The 27914-nt window shown below is 44.4% G+C and overlaps 1 protein-coding gene and 1 non-coding gene across 7 annotated transcripts in view; one reads left to right on the forward strand and one right to left on the reverse strand.

The window, feature by feature from the left end:
* The window catches only part of R3HDM2 (R3H domain containing 2), a 183436-nt gene that overhangs the window by 3091 nt on the left and 152431 nt on the right, over positions 1–27914 (forward strand). The window contains exon 1 of one of the 6 annotated variants that reach the window (XM_058426212.1): positions 8932–9866. The exons of 4 other annotated variants lie outside the window; for them this stretch is intronic. In XM_058426212.1, coding sequence (XP_058282195.1) covers positions 9732–9866 — 135 coding nt within the window. In that variant the 5' untranslated portion in view covers positions 8932–9731. Of the gene's footprint in view, positions 1–8931; positions 9867–27914 lie in introns of those variants that run through there. One more of the 6 variants, XM_058426217.1, reaches the window with a different exon arrangement.
* Positions 12929–13036, reverse strand: LOC116481294 (U6 spliceosomal RNA). The gene has a single exon (XR_004251470.1). It is a non-coding gene; the product is annotated as a U6 spliceosomal RNA (small nuclear RNA).

A 27914-nucleotide genomic window follows, 5' to 3' on the forward strand; every position in this document is an offset into this window, starting at 1 on the left:
CTCTTTTTTTTTTTTTTTTTTTTTTTTTTTGAGACGGAGTCTCGCTCTTTCCCCCAGGCTGGAGTGCAGTGGCGCGATCTCGGCTCACTGCAAGCTCCGCCTCCCGGGTTCACGCCGTTCTCCTGCCTCAGCCTCCCGAGTAGCTGGGACTACAGGCGCCTGCCGCCGCGCCCGGCTAATTTTTTGTATTTTTAGTAGAGACGGGGTTTCACCGTGTTAGCCAGGATGGTCTCGATCTCCTGACCTCGTGATCCGCCCGTCTCGGCCTCCCAAAGTGCTGGGATTACAGGCGTGAGCCACAGCGCCCGGCCCCAAATGTCACTCTTAACAGTGATATTCTCTTGGCTATCTGGATGGCAAAGCCCCTCCTGCATACACATTTACATAACTATCCCCCTTTTCTGCTTTATTTTCTGCCTTAGCCCTTGTCAACCTATAACATGTTATATATTTTAATCTCCCCCAGTGGAAAGTAAACTTCAGGGCCAGGTGCAGTGGCTCATGCCTATAGTCCCAGCACTTTGGGAGGCCAAGGACGGGGCATCACCTGAGGTTAGAAGTTCTAGACCAGTCTGGTCAACGTGGTGAAACCCGGTCTCTACTAAAAATAAAAAAATTAGCTGGGCGTGGTGGTACACGCCTGCAATCCCAGCTACTCGAGAGACTGAGGCAGGAGAATGGCTTGAACCCAGGAGGCTGAGGTTGCAGTGAGCCGAGATCGTGCCACTGCACTCCAACCTGAGCAGCAGACCGAGACTGTCTCTCAAAAAAAAAAAAAAAAAAGCTTCAGGAGAGCAGGCATTTTTGTTTTATTTATTTTATTATTTATTTTTTTTTGAGACAGAGTCTTGGTCTGTCACCCAGGCTGGAGTGCAGTGGCATGATGTCAACTTACCGCAACCTCCACCTCCCGGGTTCAAGTGATTGTCCTGCCTCAGCCTCCTGAGTAGCTAGGAATACAGGCACGCGCCACCACACCCGACTAATTTTTGTATTTTTAGTAGAGATGGCGTTTCACCATGTTGGTCAGGCTGGTCTTGAACTCCTGACCTCGTGATCCTCCTGCCTTGGCCTCCCAAAGTGCTGGGATTATAGGCATGAGCTTCTGCGCCCAGCCACATTTTTGTTTTATTAATTTCCGTATCCTCAGCACTTAGCACAGCACTTGATGTTCAGTAAAGTGCACAACAGATGTATTGACTGATAGGTAAGGGGGAGTTTTTTCCTTGAACTCTTTCCATGAATTTTTCATCGTGATTAGTTGTCCTTGGAAGGGTGGGACGGGTTTTCACTAGGAAAACCTAGTTTTCTAAGGTACTCATTGAGAGATGTTGAGATGTTTTTTCTGGGGATGTTTCTCTTTGGACAAACATCTTGTGCTTTGGGGCCATTGAATGAAAATACTGAGGGCAGAGAAGAGGATGGAGTGTGGAAGTCTTTGGTGTTGGTAGTCTTATCTCAGATTTCATGTGGCTAGAATTTTTACCTACTTCATGCTCTTCCCTTGAGGTTGTTCATGTCCCTGCCAAGACAAATATCACTCTTGTTACTTCTCTGACCCTACAGAGCTGAGCAGGCTGGTTCCACTTTGAGTTTTTCAGTAGCCTGAAGATGTTAATATTTATAGTTCTGTCTTTATGGGCTAGTTCCTACCCTCACCCCCACCAATTCATGTAGAGACAGTTGAGCTTAAAAACTTCAAGAATAGGTCTCTCTAACAATTGTAGAATGTTCAGTTCTAGAGAACACTTGATCCTTTTTTCACAGATTGATTTTGGGGGACATTTTTAGCAACTAAATCTATGCTAAGTTTGAGGATAAAAAGGAGCAGGCACCCTAAATTCTGTGGGTTATCCCTCATTTTATCCTTCCTTTATTTATTTATTTATTTTTTTGAGATGGAGTCTCGCTCTGTCGCCCAAGCTGGGGTGCAATGGTGCGATCTTGGCTCACTGCAACCTCCGCCTCCCAGGTTCAAGGGATTCTCCTACCTCCGCCTCCCAAGTAGCTGGGATTACAGGCATCCGCTACCACGCCCAGATGATTTTTGTATTTTTAGTAGATACAGGGTTCTGTCATGTCTCGAACTCCTAACCTCAGGTGATCTGCCCGCCTCCGCCTCCCGAAGTGCTGGGATTACAGGCATGAGCCACCGCGCCTGACCTATCTTTCCTTAGTTTCTTGGTTGGTACATTAGTTACCTCCATTGATCTTCCGGCTAGAGTAACCTGGATGAGATTTCTCTTTGGGGCAGTTTGGCTACTCTTCTTTAGCTCAGGAAGGCAAAGGGAGTGAAGTGTGCTTTTTTCTTTTTGAGATGGAGTCTTGCTGTGTCTCCCAGGCTGGAGTGCAGTGTCCTGATTTCAGCTCACTACAACCTCCGCCTCCCAGGTTCAAGCGATTCTCCTGCCTCAGCCTCCCAACTAGCTGGATTATAGGCACCCGCCATCATGCCCAGCTAATTTTTGTTTTTTTGTAGAGACAGGGTTTCACCATGTTGGCCAGGCTGGTCTTGGACTCCTGACCTCAGGTGATTCGCCTGCCTCGGCCTCCCAAAGTGCTGGGATTACAGATGTGAGCCGCTATGCCCGGCCTGAAGTGTGCTTTTAACACTTTGTAGGAATGCTGGTGGCAAAGCTAAGGCTTTTGCTTAAACCTTTGCGAGGACATTGAAAGCTGCCAGGCCTAGGAGAGAACAGTTAATGGGAGGTGCAAGAATTGGGGATCTGCTATGCATTTGACTGGACATAGTTCTGATATTATTAGTATAAAGAAATAACTGCATCTTCTAGAATCACATTAGTAGTTCTCATTTTGTGAATAATTTTTTCTTTTTTTTTTTTTTTGAGACAGAGTTTCGCTCTTGTTGTCCAGGCTGGAGTGCAATGACCCGATCTCAGCTCACCACAACCTCCACCTCCTGGGTTCAAGTGATTCTCCTGCCTCAGCCTCCCCAGTAGCTGGGATTAACAGGCATGCGCCACCACACCTGGCTAATTTTGTATTTTTAGTAGAGGCAGGGTTTCTCCATGTTGGTCAGGCTGGTCTCAAACTCCCGAGCTCAGGTGATCTGCCCACCTCAGCCTCCTGAAGTGCTGGGATTATAGGCGTGAGCCACCGCACCTGACTGAATAATTTCTTTTTATGTATTTATTTTTTTGAGACGGAGTCTCACTTTGTTGCCCAGGCTCATGTGACAAAGTACAGCCAAAACTTTGTTTTATGTGCACAGTTATTAAAAATATTGTATAGGCTTGGCTTGGTGGTTCACACCTGTAATGCAGCACTTTGGGAATCTGAGGCGGGAGGATTGCTTGAGCCCAGAAGTTTGCAGCTGCGGTGAACTATGATTGTGCCACCATACTCTGACCTGGGTGACAGAATGAGAGCCTGTCTCTTAAACCCAAAAAGGCTAGGTTTTCAAAAAATACAGTTCATATTTTTGTTGGGCCTATGTCTTCGTTGCATATGACAGTTGTAAGAATTTATGGTTTTTGTTTATGAGGAACAGTATGGGCATCAAGAAATCCTTGGTGTCTTGGAAAAGGGTGGGTCAGATTTGTGAAAGCTTACAGGATTAATAACAGAAGAGTAGGAGGAAAGTAATTAAGGCAGTGACAATCCAAATTTAATGGTAGGTACATTTGAAATATATGGTTGGGTGTGGTGGCTCACGCCTGTAATTCCAGCACTTTGGGAGGCTGAGGCAGGTGGGTCACTTGAGGTCAGGAGTTCAAGACCAGCCTGGCTAACATAATGAAACCCCATCTCTACTAAAAATACAAGACCTTAGCTGGGTGTTATGGTATCACATGCTTATAATCCCAGCTACTCGGGAGGCTGAGGCATGAGAATCGCTTGAACCTGGAAGGCGGAAGTTGCAGTGATTGAGATCGCGCCACTGTACTCCAGCCTGTAGCAGGTGAATGTATACCCATGAGAAGTGTTCACTTACAGTTTCTTTGTTCCTTTTTTTTTTTTTTTTTGAGACAGAGTTTTGCTCTTGTTGCCCAGGCTGGAGTGCAATGGCGCGATCTCGGCTCACCGCAACCTCCGACTCCCGGGTTCAAGTGATTCTCTTGCCTCAGCCTCCCAAGTAGCTGGGATTACAGGCATGTGCCACCACGCCTGGCAAATTTTGTATTTTTAGTAGAGATGGGCTTTCTCCATGTTGGTCAGGCTGGCCTCGAACTCCCGACCTCAGGTGATCTTCCCGCCTCAGCCTCCCAAAGGGCTGGGATCACAGGTGTGAGCCACTGCCCCTGGCCTTTTTTGTTGTTGTTGTTGTTGAGACAGTCTTGCTCTGTTGCCCAGGCTTGAGTGCAGTGGTACGATACCGGCTTACTGCAACCTCCGTCTCCTGGGTTAAAGCAATCACCTCAGCCTCCCGAGTAGCTGGGATTACAGGTGCCCGCCACCACATCTGGCTAATTTTTGTATTTTTAGTAGAGACGGGTTTCACCATGTTGGCCAGGCTGATCTCAAACTCTGGGGCTCAGACAATCCACCCGCCTTGGCCTCCCAAAGTGCTGGGTGTGAGGCACCACTCCTGGCCCACTTAAAGTTTCTAATGCTGTTGGTAGAGACAGCTCCCAGCAACCATCAAAATCAATGGGAAGAATATGGGAGACCTTGTAAAATTCAACAGATCTCTTTTCTTTCTTTTTTTGTGACAGGGCCTTGCTCTCTTGCCCAGGCTGCAGTGTAGTGGCGTGATCTCGGCTCACTGCACCCCCCGCCTCCTGGGTTCAAGCAGTTCTCCCAGTTACAGTCTTACAAGTAGCTGGGATTACAGGGGTGCGCCACTGTGCCTGGCTAATTTTTGCATTTTTAGTAGAGACAGGGTTTTCACCATGTTTGCCAGCCTGGTCTTGAACTCCTGACCTTAGGTGATCCACCTGCCTTGGCCTCCCAAAGTGCTGGGATTACAGGCATGAGCCACTGCGCCCGGCCACAGATCTCTTTTCATCCTTGTCTTACTCTGTTGTTTTTGCAGCGTTCGTTACTGTTGACCCCTCTCCTTCTTCAAATATTTGGTGATGCTATACTTTTTTACTTGCTTTCCTGGCCCTTTTTCTCCTGCCCATTCTTCATTTATATATTTTTTTATTTTTATTTTTTATTTTGACACAGGGTCTTGCTCTGTTGCCCAGGCTGGAGTAAACTGGCATGATCATGACTCACTGCTCCCTCCATCTCCTGGGCTCAAGGCTTCCAAGTAGCTGGAACTACAAGTGCACACCATCACACCTAGCTAATTTTATTTTTTAATTTTGTAGAGATGAGTTCTCACTGTGTTGCCCAGGCTGATCTTGAACTCTTGGGCTCAAATCAGTCGTCCTGTCCTGCCTTGGCCTCCCAAAGTGCTGGGATTGTAGACATGAATTCCTGCACCTGGCCCCTGTCCTTTAAATGTTCATTTTCCTGAAAGTTTCTGTTGTATTCTCCCTATCTCTCGATCTTAAACCTAGTGGCATATGTATCTCTTGAAGGACTTATTAAGATTATGGCCTACAAAAACTCTATGATCTGGCCCCTGTCAGCCTTTCCGGCTGTTCCTTAACTACCTGGGAGTTAGCTAGGTGAAGTATGGGGAAGAAAGTTCTGGGGAGGCACTGCCTATGTAAATCATGGAGGTATAGAGCAGGGTAACATAGAGTCTTTGCCAAACTGCACGGAATGGGATGAGGCTACATATGGGATTCTTGTGGGAATTACAGAAAAGACTAGAGAGGTACCTAGGTGCGTGATCTTGAAGTCCTTATTTGATAGGCTAAAAAGTTTGAGTTTTGTCTTAAACTGTGAAAGCTACTGAAGGATTTACTTTTTAAAAATATCTCTTGTAGCAATTTGGAGACTGGATTGGAAAATAGACTGGAATTAGGGAGTCCAGTTTAGGGAGGATCACAATAATCCAGATAAGAAATAGGGTCTAAAGTAGTCATGCAAGTGCACAGGGATAGATGGACTCAATTTTTTTTTTTTTTTGTGAGACGGAGTCTCCCTCTGTCTCCCAGGCTGGAGTGCAGTGGCACATTTCGGCTCACTGCAACCTCTGCCTCCCGGGTTCAAGTGATTCTCCTGCCTCATCCTGAGTAGCTGGGATTACAGGTGCATGCCACCACACCCGGCTAATTTTTGTATTTTTAGTAGAGATGGGTTTCACCATGTTGGTCAGGTTGGTCGTGAACTCCTGATCTCAGATGATCCGCCCCCCTCTGCCTCCCAGAGTGCTAGGATTACAGGCATGAGCCACCATGAGATATTTAATAGATAGTCAGGCTGGGTGTGGTGTCTCAGCACTTTGGGAGGCTGAGGTGGGAGGATCTCTTGAGCCCAGTTCGAGACTAGCCTGGGGCAACTTAGTGAGAACCTGCCTCTAAAGAAATACAAGAAAAATTAGCTGGGCCTGGTGGCACACACCTATAGTCCCAGCTGTTTGGGAGGCTGAGGTGGGAGGATCACCTAAACCTGGAAATCAAGGCTGCAGTGAGCCACAGTCCCACCACACTGCACTCCAGCCTGCGCAATAGAGTGAGACCCTGTCTTTTACTATGCTTGATCTTAGCCAAAAGGCAGAGAAGTGGTGACCCTGTCTTTAAAAAAAAAAAAAAAGCCGGGTGTGGTCGCTTACGCCTGTAATCCCAGCACTTCGGAAGGCTGAGGTGGGCAGATCACCTGAGGTCAGGAGTTGGAGACCAGCCTGACCAACATGGAGAAACCCATCTCTACTAAAAATACAAAATTAGCTGGATGTGGTGGTGCATGCCTGTAATCCCAGCTACGCGGGAGGCTGAGGCAGGAGAATTGCTTGAACCTGGTAGGCGGAGGTTGCTGTGAGCCGAGATTGTGCCATTGCACCCCAGCCTGGGCAACAGGAGCAAAACTCTGTCTCAGAAAAAAAAAAAAAAAAAGACAGAATCTGTTAGACATGGAGATGTGTGCATGCGTGATTGACAAAGCTACAGAGCAAGAGAGAGGATAATAGTGGTAACGAGAAGGATGAGCTCTTGGATGACTTCTAGTTTTCTGGGTTCCATGCTAGGGGGGATAGTGACTTCCATTTATAAATTAGGGAATATAGGAAGGTGCACGTTTGGGAACAAAAAATGAGATGTTTGGTTTTTGAATGGTTGAATTTGAGGTACCTGTGGAACCGTATGGAAATGCCTGCTGGGTAGTTGGATATACCAGTCCAGAGGTAGAGAAGTTGGGACTGGAGAGAGATTTGGGAGTCAGCAGTATAGTAGTATATACGTTGTAGTTGAAGTTATGGGTTTGGGTCAGCTAAGAGGCATGTTGAGATTGAAGAGCTGCAGGCTGAGGAGAGGAGTTGGAGAACACTGGTAGTTAAAGGTGTGACTGGTGGAAATGGAGCCCCAGAAGAAATCTGAGGAAGCCTAAAGATAGATGGAAAACTAGTAAAGGCTGGGCCCAGTGGCTCACGCCCGTAATCCCAATACTATGGGCCTAGGCGAGAGGATTACTTGAGGCCAGGAATTTGAGACCAGCCTGGGCAACATAATGAGACCTCATCTTTATTAAAAAAAAAAAAAAAAAAAAAGAAAACTAGTAAAATGAGTATAATTAGAACTAGGAGGAGTTTCAAGGAGGAGGAAGGCAGTATCAGAGGTGGTAGAAAGACCAAGTAGGATAAGGACAGAAAATAACTAATTGGATTTGACAGTCAGGTCATTGGTGTCTTCAGTGAGAGCAGGGTCACTAGAATGATGATAACATTTTGAGGAATAAATGGAGGAGAGAAAAACAAACTTTGTCTTTCAAGATGACTGCAAAGAGATGGAGAGAGAGGACGGTAATTAGAGGGAATGTGCAAGGAAGAGTTTTTTAAGATGACAAACTCGAGCATATTTATATATACAGGAGAATGAGCAAGACAGTACAGAGCCATGATAACAGAATGAAGTTCTTGAGCCTGTAGAGAAGATGCAATCTAAAGTAGGGGTAGAATTATTATCCCCTTCATTAAGAGAAGGAAAAGGTCAGGAAAGGGGTGGGGAGAAATGTTTGGTATCTAAACAAAGGAATTTGAGAGAGTTTCTGCCTTATGACCTTTATATTACTTGTGATGTAGGAGACTTATTTTTTTGGGTCAGGGAGCTGATGTCTTAGAGTAAGGCGGGTTGGTTGAATAGGGGCCTTGAGAAGGGAGGCAGGTTCAAGTAGCTGTTGAGCGAATGGGAGGGATAGCTGCTGAGGGTACTTGTATGGCTAGGCAGGCAAAGATATCATGGGGTAGTGTAAGGGTGGGAGAGCATTTCAAGCCTGGGCAAAGACCTAGAGGTATTAAAGAATATGGTATGAGGCTGGGCACGGGGGATTACACCTGTAATCCTAGTGCTTTGGGAGGTCAAGGCGGGAGAATTACATCATGTCAGGAGTTTGAAAGCAATCTGGGCAACATTGTGAGACACCCACCTCTACCAAAAGTTAAAGCAATTAGCTGGATGTGGTGGCATGCACCTTTTGTCCCAGCTACTTGAGAGGTAGGTGGGAGGATCACTTGAGCCCAGGAATTTGCAGTGAGCTATGATTGCACCACTGTACCCCAGGCTGGTCAACAGAGTGAGACCCTGTCTCTAAAAACAGAAAAAGATGGCCAGATACAGTGGCTCATGCCTGTAATCCCAGCACTTTGGGAGGCCGAGGCGGGCAGATCATGAAGTCAGGAGTTCAAGACCAGCCTGGCCAACCTGATAAAACCCCGTCTCAACTAAAAATACAAAAAATTAGCCAGGCGTGGTGGCGCTTGCCTGTAATCCTAGGTGCTGGGGAGGCTGAGGCACAAGAATCTCTTGAACCCTGGAGGCGGAGGTTGCAGTGAGCCGAGATCACACCACTGTACTCCAGCTTGGGCGACAGAGCAAGACTCCATCTCAAAAAAAAAAAAAAAAGGAGAATATGGATGGTATATATGGGGCAGTATTTTGAATGACTGAAGAGAAGGATATATTTAGGGCCTGATTTTATGGTGGGCTTTACAAGCTATATTAAGGAATTTGGAATATGAGGCAAAGGTGAACCTCTGAAGATTTTTAATCAGAGAAATGAAATGATTATTTTGTATTTTATAAAGGAAACTGGCAGCAATTTGAAGAAATACTTATACTGGATTTAGAGTAGAGGGAGTGACACTGGTTAGGAGGCCGTTGTAGTCTGTATAAGAGATACTGAGGCCGAGCACAGTGGCTCATGCCTGTTATCCCAGCACTTTGGGAGGTTGAGGCAGGCAGATCACCTGAGGTCAGAGTTTGAGACCAGTGTGGCCAATATGGTGAAACCCCATCTCTACCAAAAATACACACAAAAAATTATCTGGGCGTGGTGGTGGGTGCCTGTAATCCCAGCTACTGGGGAGGCTGAGGCAGGAGAATCACTTGAACCCGGGAGACAGAGAGGTTGCAGTGAGCTGAGGTCGCACCACTGTACTCCAGCCTGGACGACAGAGACTCCGTTTACAAAAAAAAAAAAGATATCGAAGTCAGGGTAGCCTAGAGTATGCTGGATAAAAAACAGTCTCCATACCTCAGTAGCTTGAAACAATTAGTATCCTTTCCACTGTCACTACATGTCCATCAAAGATAGGCTAAAGACTTTTAGTTGTACAAGGACGAAGATCAACAGCAGCCTGCTCAACCACTGTTGGGAATATTGCCAGTTGCTCTGCTGAAGGCAAAAGAAAGCTCTGGAGGCCTTGCCCCGTTAACTAAATGTTCTGCGCAAAAGTAATGAGAATGGAGGAGAGGAAACAGCTGAAAAGAGCAGATGAATGTGAGATGGTTCCAGAATTTGGAGATTGTTTAAATGTGGGAAGAGGGGAGGAATCGTGGATGGATGACGCTCAGGTTTGTGTCTTGGGCGAACTGGGTGGTGTTGGCTTACTGAGATAAGAAAAGGGTAGGTTTGGGATTAGAGGAAATGTTGGTAGAGAGTTCCCTTTTGGAAATGTCTAGCAGCTAGTTGTCTAAATGGATCTGGAGTGCTAGAGAGAGGCAGGGGTGTTTAGATTTGGAAGTACTCTCCACAAGAAGGTTTCATCTGTGATAGGGAACAGGGTTACTCGGGGCAAACTTAAGAAAGTGATAGGAGAGTAGACATGGAGCCCCAGGAAATGCAGAATTTTAGGGACGCTCCTGGTCTGATGGCATTGGATTTTAATGTTAAGATTAACATTTTGGGGACCAAGGTAGCCTATGCCCATTCCTGACAGATAACCCAGTAATTTTTTGAGGAAGGAGCAAACGTAAGCTGGTAAGCTACATTTCCCATCACGTGCTATATTCTTTAGAGAATGTTAGTTCTCACTTATTTGTGCCAGTGGAGAACTGTTATTGGTCCTTGGATGGAATGCATTATAATTCTTTGATTTTGGATATATTTGGCAAAAATTTTGACAGTGACCTGTAAGCTGCCAAGACATACAAAAAAAGAACAAATAATGTGATAATATCATGGGAGTATAGTAACAAATTATACATATTAGATCATTTAATCTTCAGAATAATAATCCTCATGGAATAGTATTGTATTATTCCCATTTCACAGTGAGGCTTAGGGAAGTTAGGTTAGATTATATGACCATCATCATGTGGCCAGGATATAAACCCAGTTTGATGTGGAAGTCTTTTTTTTTCCGAAATGGAATTTCGCCCTGTAGCCCAGGCTGGAGTGCAGTGGCGGGATCTCTACTCAATGCAACATCCGGTTCCTGGGCTCAATCGATTCTCCTGCCTCAGCCTCCCAAGTAGCTGGGATTACAGGCCTAAATTTGTATTTTTAGTAGAGATGGGGTTTTACCATGTTGGTCAGGCTGGTCTCAAACTCTTGACCTAAGGTGATCCACCCACCTTGGCCTCCCAAAGTGCTAGGATTACCTAGGCTTTTTTGTTGTTGTTGAGATGGAGTCTCACTCTGTCGCCCAGGCTGGAGTGCAGTGGTGGGATCTCGGCTCACTGCAACCTCCGCCTCCTGGGTTCAAGCAATTCTCCTGCCTCAGCCTGCCTCAGCCTCCTGAGTAGCTGGGACTACAGGTGCCCGCCACCACGCCTGGCTAATTTGTATTTTTAGTAGAGATGGGGTTTCACCATGTTGGCCAGGCTGGTCTCAATCTCCTGACCTCATGATCTGCCCTCCTTGGCCTCCCAAAGTGCTGGGGTTACAAGCGTGAGTCACCATGCCCGGCCGGCTTTTTTTTTTGGGGGGGGACAGAGTCTCACTCTGTTGCCCAGGCTGGATGCAGTGGCGCAGTCTCTGCTCACTGCAACCTCCGCCTCTCAGATTCAAGTGATTTTCCTGCCTCATCCTCTCGAGTAGCTAGGACTACAGGCATGCGCCACCATTGCCGACCAATTTTTTGTATTTTTAGTAGAGACAGGGTTTCACCTTGTTGCCCAGGCTGGTCTTGAACTCCTGGGGCTGAATCAGCCCTTCTCATCCTCCCATTGTTAGGATTACAGGTGTGAGTCATCATGCCTGGCCTGAAGTCTGTGCTTTTTTTTTTTTTTTTTTTTAGAAATAGAGTCTAAGTCTGTCGCCCAGGCTGGAGTGCAGTGGCGCAGTCTCGGCTCACTGCAAGCTCCGCCTCCCGGGTTCACGCCATTCTCCTGCCTCAGCCTCTCCAAGTAGCTGGGACTACAGGCGCCCGCCACCACGCCCGGCTAATTTTTTGTATTTTTAATAGAGACGGGGTTTCACCGTGGTCTCGATCTCCTGACCTCGTGATCCGCCCGCCTCGGCCTCCCAAAGTGCTGGGATTACAAGCGTGAGCCACCGCGCCCGGCCAAGTCTGTGCTTTTAACCCTCATCTCAAATTGCCTTTTAGGACAGGGCAAGTTTGTATTGGGCAGCCAAGTAGTTTGGTTAATGTTGCTTCTTGTTCTTTTTGGCTCCAACATTTTATTTGGAAGAATTTCAAACCTCTAGGAAAGGTGGAGGAATGATACAGTGGACACTGGCATGACATTTACCTGTATTTACCAATTGGTAATATTTTGCCAGATTTGTATGTTTGCTCTCTCCCTTCCTCTCTTTCTCTTTCTCTCTCCCTCTCACTTTTTCCCAATCCTCTCTCCTCCCTCCCTACACATATAGCACACACACAGTTTTTTGTGTTACTGTTTATTAGGAATTTTTATTCACGTATTAGGAAATAACAGACATCAGGATACCTCACTCCATAATTTCTTAAGCATATATCGCCTGAGAACAGTGGTGTTTTCCACAATACCATTATTAAGTTCACTATCACATTCAAAATATTTTACAGTGATATAAACAGTCCATATTTAAATTTCTTCAGTTATCTCAACCTGCTTTACAACTTACCCCCACAATCCTGGATTCCTACAAGGAACATGTGTTGCATTTAATCGTTGTATGTTTGTAGTCTCTTTTAACCTAGAGCAGTTCTCTTCTGTTTTTTTTTTTTCATGTTATTAATATTTTTGAAGTGTCCAGGCCAGTTGTTTTGAAGAATGTTGTACAATTTGAATTTGTCATGATTAGATTCAAGTCAAATATACTTGGCAAGAATACTACCCAGGTGATGTTGTGTGCACATAATGTCACTTTGTCTCATTATTGATTATGTTAACTTTGATCACTTGGTTAAATTGATGTCTGCTTGGTTAAATTGATGTCTGCTTGGTTAAATTGATGTCTGCTTGGTTAAATTGATATCTGCTAGATTTCTTCATTGTAAAGGAATCTTTCCGCTTTTTTTTTTTTCCCACCCCTGGCCTTGTGATGTTGGATCCTTTTCCTTTGGTAAAAATTAAGAAACAGCTGTGGGATGATACATTTAAGATTTTGGGTCTCTTTTCCTCCACAACCTTTTACCTAGTGACATTAGCATCCATTGATGATCCTTGTCTGAATTTGTTATTATACTAGTGGTTTCTTTTTTCCTTTTTTAATAGAATACTTCATTAATTTGCATGTTATCCTTGGTCAGGGACCATGCTAAATCTTCTCTGTATCAGTCCAATTTTAGTATATGTGCTGTGGAAGGGAACACCACTGGTGCTTTGAATATGTTGATTTTCACATTCTCTCAGTCCCTCTGCATTTACGGCTGGTATTGTTCTAAAGAGAAGAGCTTTTCTCCTCCCTTATGTTTTTGAGGATAACTATAGATTTGATAGTTTAAAAAAATTCAACAAGTTACAATCCCTTACTGTTAGTATTAAAAGTACCAGTAATATTCATTATTAGAAATATGAAAATTGTCCTAAATTTGATTCGAAGGGGCTTGAGGGAGCCCCTTCAAGCTGGCTGCTTTGTCCTTTTAACATATCCCTGTCATGTTTTGAGCACTTCCTTACACTCTGGCACAACAAGGGGTTCTGCGCTCACTTTGTATTTTACTTGCCCCAGACTTGGAATCAATTGTTTCTGTAAGGAATCCTGATTCCTTGAATAGGGAATGGTTGCTATAAAGAGAAATTGCTTCTCATTCTTTTCTTTTGTATTTTTTTTTTGACGGAGTTTTGCTCTTGTCACCCAGGCTGGAGTGCAGTGGTGTGATGTCGGCTCACTGCAACCTCCGCCTACTGGGTACAAGTGATTCTCCTGCCTCAGACTCCTGAGTAGCTGGGATTCTAGGCGTTTGCTACCATGCCCAGCTAATTTTTGTATTTTTAGTAGAGACGGGGTTTTGCCATGTTGGCCAGGCTGGTCTCGAAATCCTGACCTCAGCTGAGCTAATCCGTCTGCCTCGGCCTCCCAAAGTGCTGGGATTATAGGCGTGAGACACCGCACCTGGCCTGCTTCTCATTCTTAATTGTCTATTCTTTGGGTTTTTTTTTTTTTTTTGGGGATGGAGTCTTTCTCTTTGCCCAGGCTGGAGTGCAGTGATGTGATCTCAGCTCACTGCAACTTCGCCTCCCGGGTTCAAGCGATTCTCGTGCCTCAGCCTTCCCAGTAGCTAGGATGACAGGTTCGCATCACCACGCCCGGCTAGACTAATTATTGTATTTTTAGTAGAGATGGGGTTTCACCATGTTGGCCAGGCTGGTCTCGAACTTCTGACCTCAAGTGATCAGCCCGCCTCAGCCTCCCAGAGTGCTGGGATTACAGGCATGAGCCACTGTGCCTGGCCTATTCTTTGTTATTTTTATGAGATTAGTTATTTATAGTAAAAAAAAGATAGAGTGGGCCGGGCGTGGTGGCTCATGCCTGTGATCCCAGCACTCTAGGAGGCTGAGGTGGGTGGATCATTTGAGGTCAGGAGTTCAAGACCAGCCTGACCAACATGATGAAACCCCTTCTCTACTAAAAATACAAAAAATTTAGCTGGGTATGGTGGTGCGTGCCTGTAATCTCAGCTACTCGGGAGGCTGAGGCGGGAGAATCGCTTGAACTCGGGAGGCGGAGGTTGCAGTGAGCTGAGACTGCGCCACGCACTCCAGCCTAGGTGACAGAGTGAGACTCCATCTCAAAAAAAAAAAAAAGAAAAGAGTGGATTATAGATCTAAGACTCTGTGTCTTCCCAGATTTGCTTGAGCAATAAAGTATCTAACCTGAGTTTGTTTTGTTGTTGTTGTTGTTTTTTCCTTGAGATGGAGTCTTGCTCTGTCACCCAGGCTGGAGTGCAGTGGTATGATCTCGGCTCACTGCAACCTCCACCTCCTGAGTTCAAGCGATTCTCCTGCTTCAGCCTCCTGAGTAGCTGGGATTACAGGTGCCCGCCACCATGCCTGGCTAATTTTTGTATTTTTAGTAGAGAAGGGGTTTCACCATGTTGGTCAGGCTGGTCTTGATCTCCTGACTTCAAGCGATCTGCCCACCTCAGCCTCCCAAAGTGCTGGGATTACAGGCATGAGCCACTGTGCCCAGCCTTTTTTTTTTTTTTTTTTTTTTTTTTTAAATAGAAGGTTGCACTATATTGGCCTGGCTGGTCTTGAACTCATGGGCTCAAGTGATCCTCGCACCTCAGCATCCCAAAGTGTTGGGAGTACAGATGTGAGCTACCATGCCTAGCCTTAACCTGAATTATTTCACATAATGAAGTGATTTATAAGTAGTTATGGTGACTTGCCATGGGAGATGGGCTATTGCATAGAAGATTGGCATTGTATTGCTTTTTTTCACCTAATTTGGTGGTGACATAAGTTTTTCTTTTTCTTTCTTCTTTTTTTTGAGACAGAGTCTCGCTCTGTTGTCCAGGCTGGAGTGTAGTGGCACGATCTTGGCTCACTGCAACCTCTGCCTTCCAGGTTCAAGCAATTCTCCTGCCTCAGCCTCCTAAGTAGCTGGACTACAGGCACATGCCACCATGCCTGGCTAAAATTTTTTTTTTTTTTTTAATTTATTTTTTTTGAGACGGAGTCTCGCTCTGTGGCCCAGGCTGGAGTGCAGTGGTGTGATCTCGGCTCACTGCAAGCACCGCCTCCCGGGTTCATGCCATTCTCTGGCCTCAGCCTCCAGAGTAGCTGGGACTACAGGCGCCCGCTACCACACCTGGCTAATTTTTGTATTTTTAGTAGAGGCGGGGTTTCACCTGTTAGCCAGGATGGTCTTGATCTCCTGACCTCGTGATCCGCCTGCCTCGGCCTCCCAAAGTGCTGGGATTACAGGTGTGAGCCACCGCGCCCGGCCTGTGCCTGGCTAATTTTTTGTGTGTTTTTAGTAGAGACGGGGTTTCACCATGTTGGCCAGGCTGGTCTCAAACTCCTGACCTTGTGATCTGCCCGCCTCGGCCTCCCAAAGTGCTGGGATTACAGATGTGAGCCACTACGCCTGGCCAAAAATACATTCTCATATCCCTCTTAGGCTCAGGTAATCCAGGCTGTAGTCACTTAAGAGTTGTTTCCCTCTTTATATCTTCTGCTGTCTGAATTAAAATATTCTTAGGTAGGGAATCTTCTCAACCCAGGCCTTTAATGCTTTGTGGGTTTTGTGTGTTTGTTTGTTTTAATTTTTTCTTTGAGACAGAATCTCACTCTGTTGCCCAGGCTGGAGTGCAGTAGTGCGATCTCGGCTCACTGCAGCCGCCGCCTCTCAAGTTCAAGTGATTCTCCCACCTCAGCCTCCCAACTAGCTGGGCGCGTGCCACCATGCTTGGCTCATTTTTTTGTATTTTTAGTAGGGATAAGGTTTCGCAATGTTGGTCAGGCTATTCTTGACCTCCTGATCTCAAGTGATTCGCCCCCCTTGGCCTCCCAAAGTGCTGGGATTACAGGCATGAGCCACCGCGCCCAGCCAATATTTTGTATTTTGAACCTGCGTCTTGCATTCATCTGCATATATATTTTACGTATTGATCTGTGAATACAATCTAGAACTCATATGAAGTTAGGATGTGTATTTGTTTGTTCTCACATTGTTATAAAGAAATGCCCGAGACTGGCTAATTTATAAAGAAAAGAGGTTTAATTGACTCACAGTTTCAAATGGGTGGGCAGGCCTCAGGAAACTTAAAATTATGGTGGAAGAAAAAGCAGGCATGTCTTACATGACAGCAGGTGAGAGAGCATGTGAAGGAAGCAAAGGGGGAAAAGCCCCTTGTAAAACCATCAGCTCTTGTGAGAACTCACTGACTATCACAAGAACAGCATGGGGGAAACCACCCCTATGACCCAGTCACCTCCCACCAGGTCTCTCCGTCAACACCTGGGTATTACAATTCAGGATGATATTTGGGTGGGGATACAAAGCCTAACCACATCATGGTGTTCAGTGTATTGAACGTTTCTGTTGGAGCATAGTTTTATAGTTCTTGATGAGGTCTCATGTTTTAGAAAGTCCGAAATAGGATTAGCCTTGGAATTGGGATCTGTTATATCAAAATCACTTCTTATTCAACAGCTTGAGAATGTACTGCTCTGGGACTCTACATGAAACCAGACATGTCAGTCTTATCCACAAAAATATTTTGCACTGAAGGTGAAACCCATTAAATGTATCTGCATATTTCTTTGATGTGGAAACATATAAATAAGCTGCACAGAAGGTGATGATGTGTTAGTAACATGTTCCTTTGAAATAGTTACAATTCTGCATATTAGGCCGTGGCTCATGCCTGTAATCCCAACATTTTGGGAGGCTGAGGCAGGTGGATCACTTGAGGTCAGGAGTTTGAGACCAGCCTGGCGAACATGGTCTCTACTGAAAATACAGAAATTAGCTAAGTGTGATGGTGGACATTTGTAATCCCAGCTACTCAGGAGGCTGAGGTAGAAGAATTGCTTGAACCCTGGAGGCTGAGGTTGCAGACAGCCAAGATCACACCACTGCACTCCATCCAGCCTGGGCAACAGAGTGAGACGCTGTCTCAAAAAAACAAACAAAAATCCTGCATATTATTGCTATTGAGGAAGTATAAAATACTTCTTGATGGGGGAAGGTGGTCATTTTCAGACGTTTTAGCTGGTATTTTAATTAACTTACTAACTTATCAGTTAATTGTGTGGCTTTTGTTTTATGTGGATGACTGCTCTTACTTAAGAAATGAGCTGCCTAGTAACATAAATTGCAGATATTAAGATGAATTGTATACTTTCCCATTATTTCTGTTACTTGGCCAAATTTAGAACCATGTAGAGCTCTCCTGTAGAATTGAAATCCACTATTTTTTCCCTAGTGTCTTTCCAAATTATACTTGATAAATAGAGTTTCTTTTTATTTATTTAGAGACAGGGTCTTGCTCTGTCACTCAGGCTGTAATACAGTGGTGCCATCATGGCTCACCATAGCTTCAACCTCTGTGGCTCAAGCGATCTTCTGCCTCATCCTCCCACATAGCTGAGACTACAGGCACACACACCATGCCTGGCTAATTTTTTAATTTTTCTGCAGAGAGAGGGTCTTGCCATGTTGCCCAGGCTGGTCTCAAACTCCTGGCCTCAAGTGATCTTCCTGCCTCAGCCTCTAAAACTGTTGGAATTACAGGCGTGAACCATTGTGCCTGGCCACTAAATATATTGCTTAATAAATACACTTCTTAACACTTCACCTGGATGGTTGGGGCAATACATTTGAGCTTGAGATCAGGTGAGCCTTACACTTGGGTGCTTGTGGGAGAATGTTACGATGCTGGAATTGTTTTCCATGTATTGAATTCAGACTAGAGTTTATGTAGGATACTTTGAGAAGAACCTTAGTAATTCCATGTATGTTTAGCTGTCCATGAAATGTAAATTTTTTTTTTTTTTTTAAGGTTATACTACCTCCCTGGTAGTGTGAAGATCTATTGATGTATTAATAGTTGGTAGAGCCTCAACACAAGAAATGGCACATAAAAGGAATGGTTATGTTGAGTAATTCATTTAAATGAAAAATAAGTTAAAATAGAGTAAGATTACACATACAGAGTGACTATGAGATGTTTACCACCTGATCTGGTATTTGGAAAAGTAGGACCTTGTTGCTACTATAGCAAGCAGTTTTAGGGACAGTAGAAAAAAATGCTGAACATTTATTAACCAACAAAAATAATTCATAAAAATGGAATGTGTGGTTATTCTTACCCTAGATTTATACAAATGGTAAATGTAAGAGAAAATTGAAAAACAAATGTACATATTCTCTCATTGATTTAAGCCCATGTGCTTTTTTTCTTTTCTTTCCTTCCTTCTGGGTCTTCCTACATCAGTTTTAGAAGGGAGGGACATGTTTTCTTTGGAAAAACGAGCTGTCTTCAAAGAACTTACTGAGACAAAAAAGTTATGAAGGGGGTTATGGGGTAAATTTTTGTTTTCCTTTAGCTTATTTCTATTCATAAAGAATATTTATTTTTATAATTGGAGGAATAAACCAATTATCTTAACACTTTACAAAAGGGATAAAGGGGCTATATGTCATCTCTGAAGCTTGTATGTACTCCAATATACCAGGTGGTCTTAATTGGTCTTCAATTAGGTAGTGATTTCTTTTTTTCCTGGGTTTTGTGACTTTTCCTTTGGGTAGGCTCTCTGTGTATTGCAGCCAAATTTTTTTTTTCTTTTTTTTTTTGCCCCACCTCTAAGCTGTAGTTTTTATTAAATAACTTCACTCTATCAGTTAGTTAACAGAACTTCTATTTAAATCTAGTAGTATATAATTCTCTTTCTGTGACAGAGTATAAATATGCTCATTTGAACTCTGGGAGAAGGAAAGCTGGTGCGTATTAGCGTGCCTTAAGTGGCTAGAGACGTTTGGTGTGATCTGTGTAAAATTTGAAGAAGATAATATTGTATGTTTTACTAGAGTAAAAACTTAGTTTTAGTGCAAAGTGGCTATTGGGGTGATAAGGAAGAATATTGTATTTTTCCATAGGTCCCAAGGTTTTTTGAGACAACTTGAGTGTCAGATAAGGTACTTGGGATCATTAGGAGGCTTAATAATCATTTTTAGGGTTTGTGTGTATTAAAGAACCTTACTGACCGGCTAGCTGTAGAGATAAAAAATGAACAATTAATGAGCAGGATATAATGGATTAGATCCTGTGATGGAAACAGAATGCAGTATAATTTAATTAAGTCAATTGCTCAGTATAAACAGATACAAAATAAGAGAGAAGTCAATATAGAAAGGCATCATGGGCCGGATGCGGTGGCTCACGCTTGTAATCCCAGCACTTTGGGAGGCCGAGGCAGGCGGATCACGAGGTCAGGAGATCGAGACTACGGTGAAACCCCGTCTCTACTAAAAAATACAAAAAACTTAGCTGGGCGTGGTGGCGGGCGCCTGTAGTCCCAGCTACTCGGAGAGGCTGAGGCAGGAGAATGGCGTGAACCCGGGAGGCGGAGCTTGCAGTGAGCCGAGACTGCGCCACTGCACTCCAGCCTGGGCGACAGAGTGAGACTCCGTCTCAAAAAAAAAAAAAGAAAGGCATCATGATGGAAGAAGTAGAAATTGAACTAGGCTTTAAAGATTAGTATACAAGATTCATTTCGGTCATCATCTTTTTTTTTTCAAGCCAAACTCATCCTTTTAATCAGTAATCCACTCCTGAGGTAACTAACCCACTCCCTCGATAATAGCATTAATCCCCTCATGAGGGTGGAATTCTCATGGATCATCATATTTCAAATATATATATATTTCTTTTTTGAGATTTGCTCTTTTATGAAACATTTTACTATGGAAAATTTCATACATATTCAAAAGCAACAAGAGTGGTATAACGAATGTCCATATGCAATTATCTGCTCATGGTTAATTTTCCTAGTACCTCCCTTATTGTTTTGTTTTTGATTTTAAATAGAGACAGGGTTTAACCATGTTGCCCAGGCTGGTCTCGAACTCCTGAGCTTAACCAACCCACCTGTCTTGGCCTCTCAAAGTGCTGGGATTACAGACAGGAACCACCAAGCCTGGCCCCTTATTGATTATTTTGAAGGAAATCCTTGATATGTTATTTCGCCTACGAATATATCAGCATGTATCTAAAAAAATAAGGACTTGTGGGTGTGGTGGCTCGTGCCTATAATCCTGGCACTTTGGGAGTCCGAAGTGGGAGGATCACTTGAGGTCAGGAGTTCAAGACCAGCCTGAGCAATATAGTGAGACCTCATCTCTACAAAGAGTTTAAAATTTAGGGCAGGCATGGTGGCTTACATCTGTAATGCCAGCACTTTGGGAGGCCGAGGTGGGAGGATCATTTGAGGTTAGGAGTTCAAGACCAGCCTGACCAACATGGTGAAACCCTGTTTCTACCTAAAATAATAAAAACTAGCTGGGCGTGGTGGCGAACGCCTGTAATTTCAGTTACTCGGGAGGCTGAGGCAGGAGAATGGCTTGAACCTGGGAGGTGGAGGTTACAGTTAGCTGAGTTCACGCCACTGCACTCCAACCTGGGCAACAGAGTGAGACTCCACCATCAGAAAAACAAAAAATTAGCTGGATGTGGTGGCACGCACCTGTAGTCCCCAGCCATGTGGGAGGTTGAGCTGAGAGGATTGTTTGAGCCCAGGAGTTTCAGGTTGCAGTGAGCCGTGATTTTACAACTGCACTGTAGCCTGGGTAGCAGAGCAAGACCTTTTTCTTTAAAAAAGAAAACAAAAAAACACGCACAAAAATAAGGACTTTAAAAAACCAATTGCCCGTTTAAAATAATAATTCCAGGCCGGGTGTGGTGGCTCACACCTGTAATCTCAGCACTTTGGGAGGCCGAGGCGGGTGGATCACGAGGTCAGGAGTTCAAGACCAGCCTGGTCAAGATGGTGAAACCCCATCTCTACTAAAAACACAAAAAATTAGCTGGGCGCAGTGGCAAACGCCTGTAATCCCAGCTACTCGGGAGGCTGAGGCAGGAGAATTGCTTGAACCCAGAGGGCGGAGGTTGCAGTGAGCTGAGATCGTGCCACTGCACTCCAGCCTGGGCAACAGAGTGAGACTCTGTCTCAAAAAAGAAAAAAAGAAAAAAAATTCCTTAATATTAAATACCTGGTGTTCATATTTCACTGATTGTATCATGATTTTTTTAGTAGCTTATATGTTTAAAATAGGATCCAAATAAAGTCTGTTGTAGTTGGTCAGTGCATGTTTAACATCTTTTAATTTTTTTTTTTTTTTTGAGAAGGAGTCTTGCTGTGTTGCCCAGGCTGGAGTGCAGTGGCAAGATCTTGGCTCACTGCAACCTCCACCTCCCAGATTCAAGCGATTTTCCTGCCTCAGCTTCCCAAGTAGCTGGGATTACACGTGGTTTTCCTTTAACATTTTCAATCATATAGAAATTTGCATTTTTCAAATTACAAAAGTAATATGTACTCATTATGAGAAATTTAAATGATTTTATAGTATAAAAGCCAGCCTAGTCAACACAGTGAGACCCGCATCTCTACAAAAAAATTTTTTAAATTACTTGAGTGTGCTGCGACACATACCTGTAGTCCTAGCTGCTTTGGGGGGCTGAGGTGGGAAGATTACTCCAGCCCAGGAGGTTGAGGTTACAGTGAGTTATAATCATGTCACTGTACTCTAGCTGGGGCAACAGAGTGAGACCCTGTTTTGAAAAAAGAGAAAGAAAGGAAAAACATATATAATGTAAAAGATGAAAATTCTGACCCTACCCCAGAATCACTAGTTAACCAACTTAACAATTCAAAGTTTCATGGTGGGTGGGTATCTTTGTCTCATATTAATTATAGGTAAAATCTGTGTTTTACAAATACAGATGGGGTCTCATTATGTTTTTCAAGCTGGTATTGAACTCCTGCGTTCAAGTAATCCTCTGGCCTCAGCCTCAAAGTATGGGGATTACAGGTGTGAGCCAGCATGCCTGGCCTAGATACCTTGTTTTTTTGTTTGTTTGTTTTTGTTTTGAGACAATCTCGCCCTGTTGCCAGGCTGGAGTGCAGTGGCGCAATCTCGGCTCACTGCAACCTCCACCTCCTGGGTTCAAGCGATTCTGTTTCAGCCTCTTGAGTAGCTGGGACTACAGGTGCACGCCACCATGCCCATTTAATTTTTTTTTTACTTTATTTTTAATAGAGACGAGGTTTCACCTTGTTGGCCAGGATGGTCTTGATCTCTTGACCTCGTGATCTGCCCTCCTCGGCCTCCCAAAGTGCTGGGATTACAGGTGTGAGCCACCGTGCCTGGCTAGATACCTTGTTTAGGTAGCACTGAACCTATAGTTAAGAATTAGGAATGGATGGCCAGGCGCGGTGGCTCATGCCTGTAATCCTAGCATTTTGGGAGGCCCAGGCGGGCGGATCACCTGAGGTTGGGAGTTCGAGACTAGCCTGACCAACATGGAGAAACCCCATCTCTACTAAAAATACAAAATTAGCCACGCGTTGTGGCGCATGCCTGTAATCCCAGTTACTCGGGAGGATGAGGCAGGAGAATCACTTGAACCCGGGACGCAGAGGTTGTGATGAGCCAAGATTGCACCATTACACTCCAGCCTGGACAACAAGAGCGAAACTCCATCCTAAAAAAAAAAAAAAAATTAGGAATGGACTTTTTTTTTTTTTTTTTTAGTATATGTGCTGCCAAAGTAAGCACATGGGATGGATATTTTTGGAGACTAGAGAAAAAAGTATGAGAAGTTGTTCCTTATATAAAATGAGAATTCTTATACATTTTTGGATTTACTTTTTGAATTGGTATTACATTTATATGGTTCAAAGTTTTAAGGATAGAAAAAAGTATGAAATGGAGTTTCCATCTTGCCTTTTTTTTTTTGAGACAGAGTCTCACTCTGTCGCCCAGGCTGGAGTGTAGTGGCATCATCTTGGCTCACTGCAGCCTCCTGGGCTCAGGTGACCCTCCCTCCTCCCACCTCAGCCTCACAAGTTGAGCTGGGACTACAGGTGTGAGCCACCATGCCTACAGGTGTGAGCCACCACACTCAGCTAATTTTTGGTATTTTTAGAAGAGACGGGTTTTTGCCATGTTGCCCAGGCTGGTCTCGAATTCCTGAGCTCAAGCAATACACTCGCCCCTGTCTCCCAAAGTGCTAGAGTAACAGGCGTGAGCCACCATGCCAGGCCCCATCTTGCTCTTTTTTTTTTTTCTTTGTGAGACTGAGTTTCGCTCTTGTCACCCAGGCTGGAGTGCAATGGTGTGATCTCGGCTCACTACAACCTCCGCCTCCCAGGTTCAAGCCATTCGCCTGCCTCAGCCTCCCAAGTAGCTGGGACTACAGGTGTGTGCCATCACGCCCAGCTAATTTTTGTATTTTTAGTAGATATGGGATTTCACAATGTTGGCCAGGATGGTCTCGATCTCTTGACTTCGTGATCCACCCACCTCGGCCTCCCAAAGTGCTAGGATTACAGGCGTGAGCCACCGGCAGCCGGCCAACTGTTTTGTATTTTTAGTAGAGACGAGGTTTCACCATGTTGGTCAGGCTGGTCTCAAACTCCTAACCTCAGGTTATCCACCCGTCTCAGCCTCCCAAAGTGCTGAGATTACAGGTATGAGCCACCGTGCCTGGCCCCATCTTGCTCTTATACCCCCAAAGCAGTCACTTCCTATGCCTCTCTCCAGAGGCAACTATTATTACCAGTTTTTGTGCTTCATATGCGTTGATAAGCATAAAAAAGGCAAGTTTATATATGTGTATTTTCCCCCATTTTACAAAAATGGTTCTGCATCTTTTTTCACTTAGCAATATAGCTTTTAAGTATCATACATCAAGAATTTCCTTATTTTTGGCTGGCTGCAGTAGCTTATGCCTGTAATCCCAGCATTTTGGGAGGCCAAGGCAGGTGGATCACTTGAGGCCAGGAGTTTTTTTTTTGGAGACGGAGTCCTGCTCTGTCGCTCAGACTGGAGGACAGTGCTCTGATCTCAGCTCATTGCAGCCTCTGGCTCCCGGGTTGAAGTGATTCTCCTGCCTCAGCCTCCCGAGTAGCTGAGATTTACAAGCGCCTGCCACCATGCCCGGCTAATTTTTGTATTTTTAGTAGAGATGGGGTTTCGCCATTTTGGTCAGGCTGGGAGGCCAGGAGTTTGAGACTAGCCTGGCCAACATGGTGAAACCCCAACTCTACTAAAAATATAAAAATTAGCTGGACGTGGTGGTGCATGGCTATTTGGGAGGCTGAGGTATGAGAATTGCTTGAACCCAGGAGGTGGAGGTTGCGATGAGCTGAGGTGGCGTCACTGCACTCCAGCCTGGGCGACAGAGTGAGACTCTTATCTCCAAAAACATTTCCTTATTTTTGTTTATGCATGCAGAGTATTGTGGGATATGTATGCACCTTTTTTTCTTTTTTTTTGAGATGGAGTCTTGCTCTCTTGCCCAGGCTAGAGTGCAGTGGTGGGATCTCAGCTCACTGCAACCTCTGCCTCTCGGATTCAGGAGATTCTCCTGCCTCAGTCTCCTAAGTAGCTGGGATTACAGGCACCTATCACCACGTCTGGCTAATTTTTGTATTTTTAGTAGAGATGGGGTTTCACTGTGTTGGCCAGGATGGTCTCTTAACTCCTGACTTCAGAAGATCCACCTGCCTTGGCCTCCCGAAGTGCTGGGATAACAGGTGTAAGCCACTGCGTCTGGCTTGTGCATGCACTTTTTCTTCTATTTTTTTGAGACAGAGTCTTGCTTTGTTGCCCAGGCTGGAATGCAGCAGCTCGATCTCGGCTCACTGCAACCTCCACCTCCTGGGTCCAAGTGATCTCCTGCCTCAGCCTCCCGAGTAGCTGGGACTACAGGTGCCTGCCACCACACCCGGCTAATTTTTGTATTTTTAGTAGAGGCAGGGGTTTCACTGTGTTGGCCAGGCTGGTCTCGAACTCCTGACCCCAAATGATCCACCTACCTTGGCCTCCCAAAATTCTGGGATTACAGGCATGAGCCACTGTGCCTGGCAGAATAGTCTTTATTGAGAAACTGTCAAGCTTATCATAGTGATTACATGTTTTTCAAAATTCTGATTTTCACTTGAGAGCTCGATTTTTATCATTGGTAATAAACCTATATTGTTCAATGGTCAGCTGCATTCTTTGTTTATGATTTAAGTGGGTTGGCAATTTGAGCAAGGCTCATCTGTCACAGTTTGCCTGTATTCCACATGGTTTTTGGCTGGGCTCACTCATCTGTGGTCAGTTGGCATGTTAGCTAGGGGCTGGTTGGACCTGGATAGCCTCATTCACATGTCTAGCATTGGGCTAGAGCTGTCCTCTAGGTTGGTATGGCCTCTTGCAGGCTGGCTTGGCTTCTTTGCATGATGGTTAGGTTCCAAGAGTTTTGAGTGGAAACTGAACGGCCTCTTGAGGCCTGGGCTCGGTGGTGGCAGTGTCATTCATGCTGCACTCTGATGGTTAAAGCAAGTCACAAGGCCAGCTCATATTCAAGGGGTGGGGAAATGAACTGCACTCTTTTTTTTTTTTTTTTTTTTTTTTGAGATGAACTGCACTTCTTGATGGGAATTGCTACACATAACTGTGGCCATGTTAAATGTGGGCATAGTTCTTTATTATTCCTCTTTTTCCCCTTCCCCTTCTCTCTTTCATTCTTTTTAAATGAAATGGATGTTTTCTGCTTGTTTTTATTGCCCTGACTTGTCTTTCTTTTTGAAGTTCATGTTAGAACAAAGCTTACTTATAAATATTTCTATGATTATTTGGTGTGGCTGGGGACTGGTATTTTCAGGTCCCAGCTTAGCAACTATTTTTCAGATTACCGTAATAATACCAAACATCTGTTAATGCTGAAAAGATAGTGTTTCTTCTCCAGGTGATTTTGATCTCTTTGAAAAATTGGCAATTTCTGAGGGTTAACACTCTGGTCCTTTTATGGGCTCTGTTTCCAGCCCTTTATGGCTTGTTAGTTATAGAGAGTTACTAATATTGACCTGAAATATACATATATATTTTGTTGTCGCTAGTTGCTCCATGAAGTCAGAGAGGGAAAGGCTCTGTTGCAGGAGCAGAAGGTGTCTGGATAGTAGTTGTCTTGAGTAGACAGTGTTTTTTAATATATATGTATTTTTATTATACTTTAAGTTCTAGGGTACATGTGCACAACGTGCAGGTTTGTTACATATGTATACATGTGCCATGATGGTGTGCTGCACCCATTAACTCGTCATTTACATTAGGTATATCTCCTAATGCTATCCCTCCCCCATCCCGCCACCCCACAACAGGCCCCGGAGTGTGATGTTCCCCTTCCTGTGTCCATGTGTTCTCATTGTTCAATTCCCACCTATGAGTGAGAACATGCAGTGTTTGGTTTTTTGTCCTTGTGATAGTTTGCTGAGAATGATAGTTTCCAGCTTCATCCATGTCCCTACAAAGGACATGAACTCATCATTTTTATGGCTGCATAGTATTCCATGATGTATATGTGCCACATTTTCTTAATTCAGTCTATCATTGTTGGACATTTGGGTTGGTTCCAAGTCTTTGCTATTGTGAATAGTGCCACAGTAAACATACATCTGCATGTGTCTTTATAGCAGCATGATTTATAATCCTTTGGGTATATACCCAGTAATGGAATGGCTGGGTCAAATGATATTTCTAGTTCTAGATCCCTGAGGAATCGCCACACTGGAGTAGACAGTGTTTTTATATGTGAAATAAACAAGATTATTTGGCAAGTCAGTGACTAATCAGCTCATCAGGATGAATCAGCAGAAGTCCTAGGTGAGGTGAGAATGTCAGCACAGTGAGCCCCTTGCCCTGAGTTTATCGGGCATCCCATTAAGGTAGCTGTCATAGCTCCTATTTTGGAGAAGAGTAGGAGTCATTGTTCAAGATTTAGCTTACTTTAAAAACTTTTGGAGGGGCAAGGTCACTTTTAGTATGACACCATTAGAAGTGACATGTGGCTGTTTTTCAGATTACAGCCATTTTGGCATGCCCAAGTGTTAACAGTTGTTAAGATCTTTAAAACTTGTCTTCAGGTGACTAGAGGCTATTCTGCTTCTCCAAGTAAATTTTATTAATTGTCTTGGGTCCTAGACAAGTTAACTGTAGTTTCTGATTTATCTATTGCCTAAACCTGTGATAATTTGATAGCAATAGGAACTAAGAGGTGGCATTTAATTGCAAAAGATGGATGTTGGCTGCTAAATACAGCTGATTAGAAGGCTAGGACAAAGTGTCTTTTTCTGGTGACAGGGTCATTATTAAAGCTTTATTTTATTTTTATTTTATTTTATTTTATTTTTTGAGACGGAGTCTCACTCTGTTGCCCAGGCTGAAGTGCAGTGGCATGATCTCAGCTCACTGCAACCTCCACCACTCGGGGTCAAGCGATTCTGCTGCCTCAGTCTCCTGAGAAGCTGGGACTACAGGTGCACGCCATCGTGCCTGGCTAATTTTTGTATTTTTAGTAGAGACGGTGTTTCACCACACCAGCCAGGCTGGTCTCAAACTCCTGACCTCCTGATCCACCCGCCTCGGCCTCCCAAAGTGCTGGGATTACAAGTGTGAGCCACCGTGCCTGGCCTAAAGGTTTATAGAACGCTTCAGTAGTCAGATGGCTGAGTTCAGCTCCTTTCCACTCC

This window comes from Hylobates moloch, unplaced genomic scaffold, assembly GCF_009828535.3.
Source record: "Hylobates moloch isolate HMO894 unplaced genomic scaffold, HMol_V3 SCAFFOLD_13, whole genome shotgun sequence".
NCBI lineage: Eukaryota > Metazoa > Chordata > Mammalia > Primates > Hylobatidae > Hylobates > Hylobates moloch.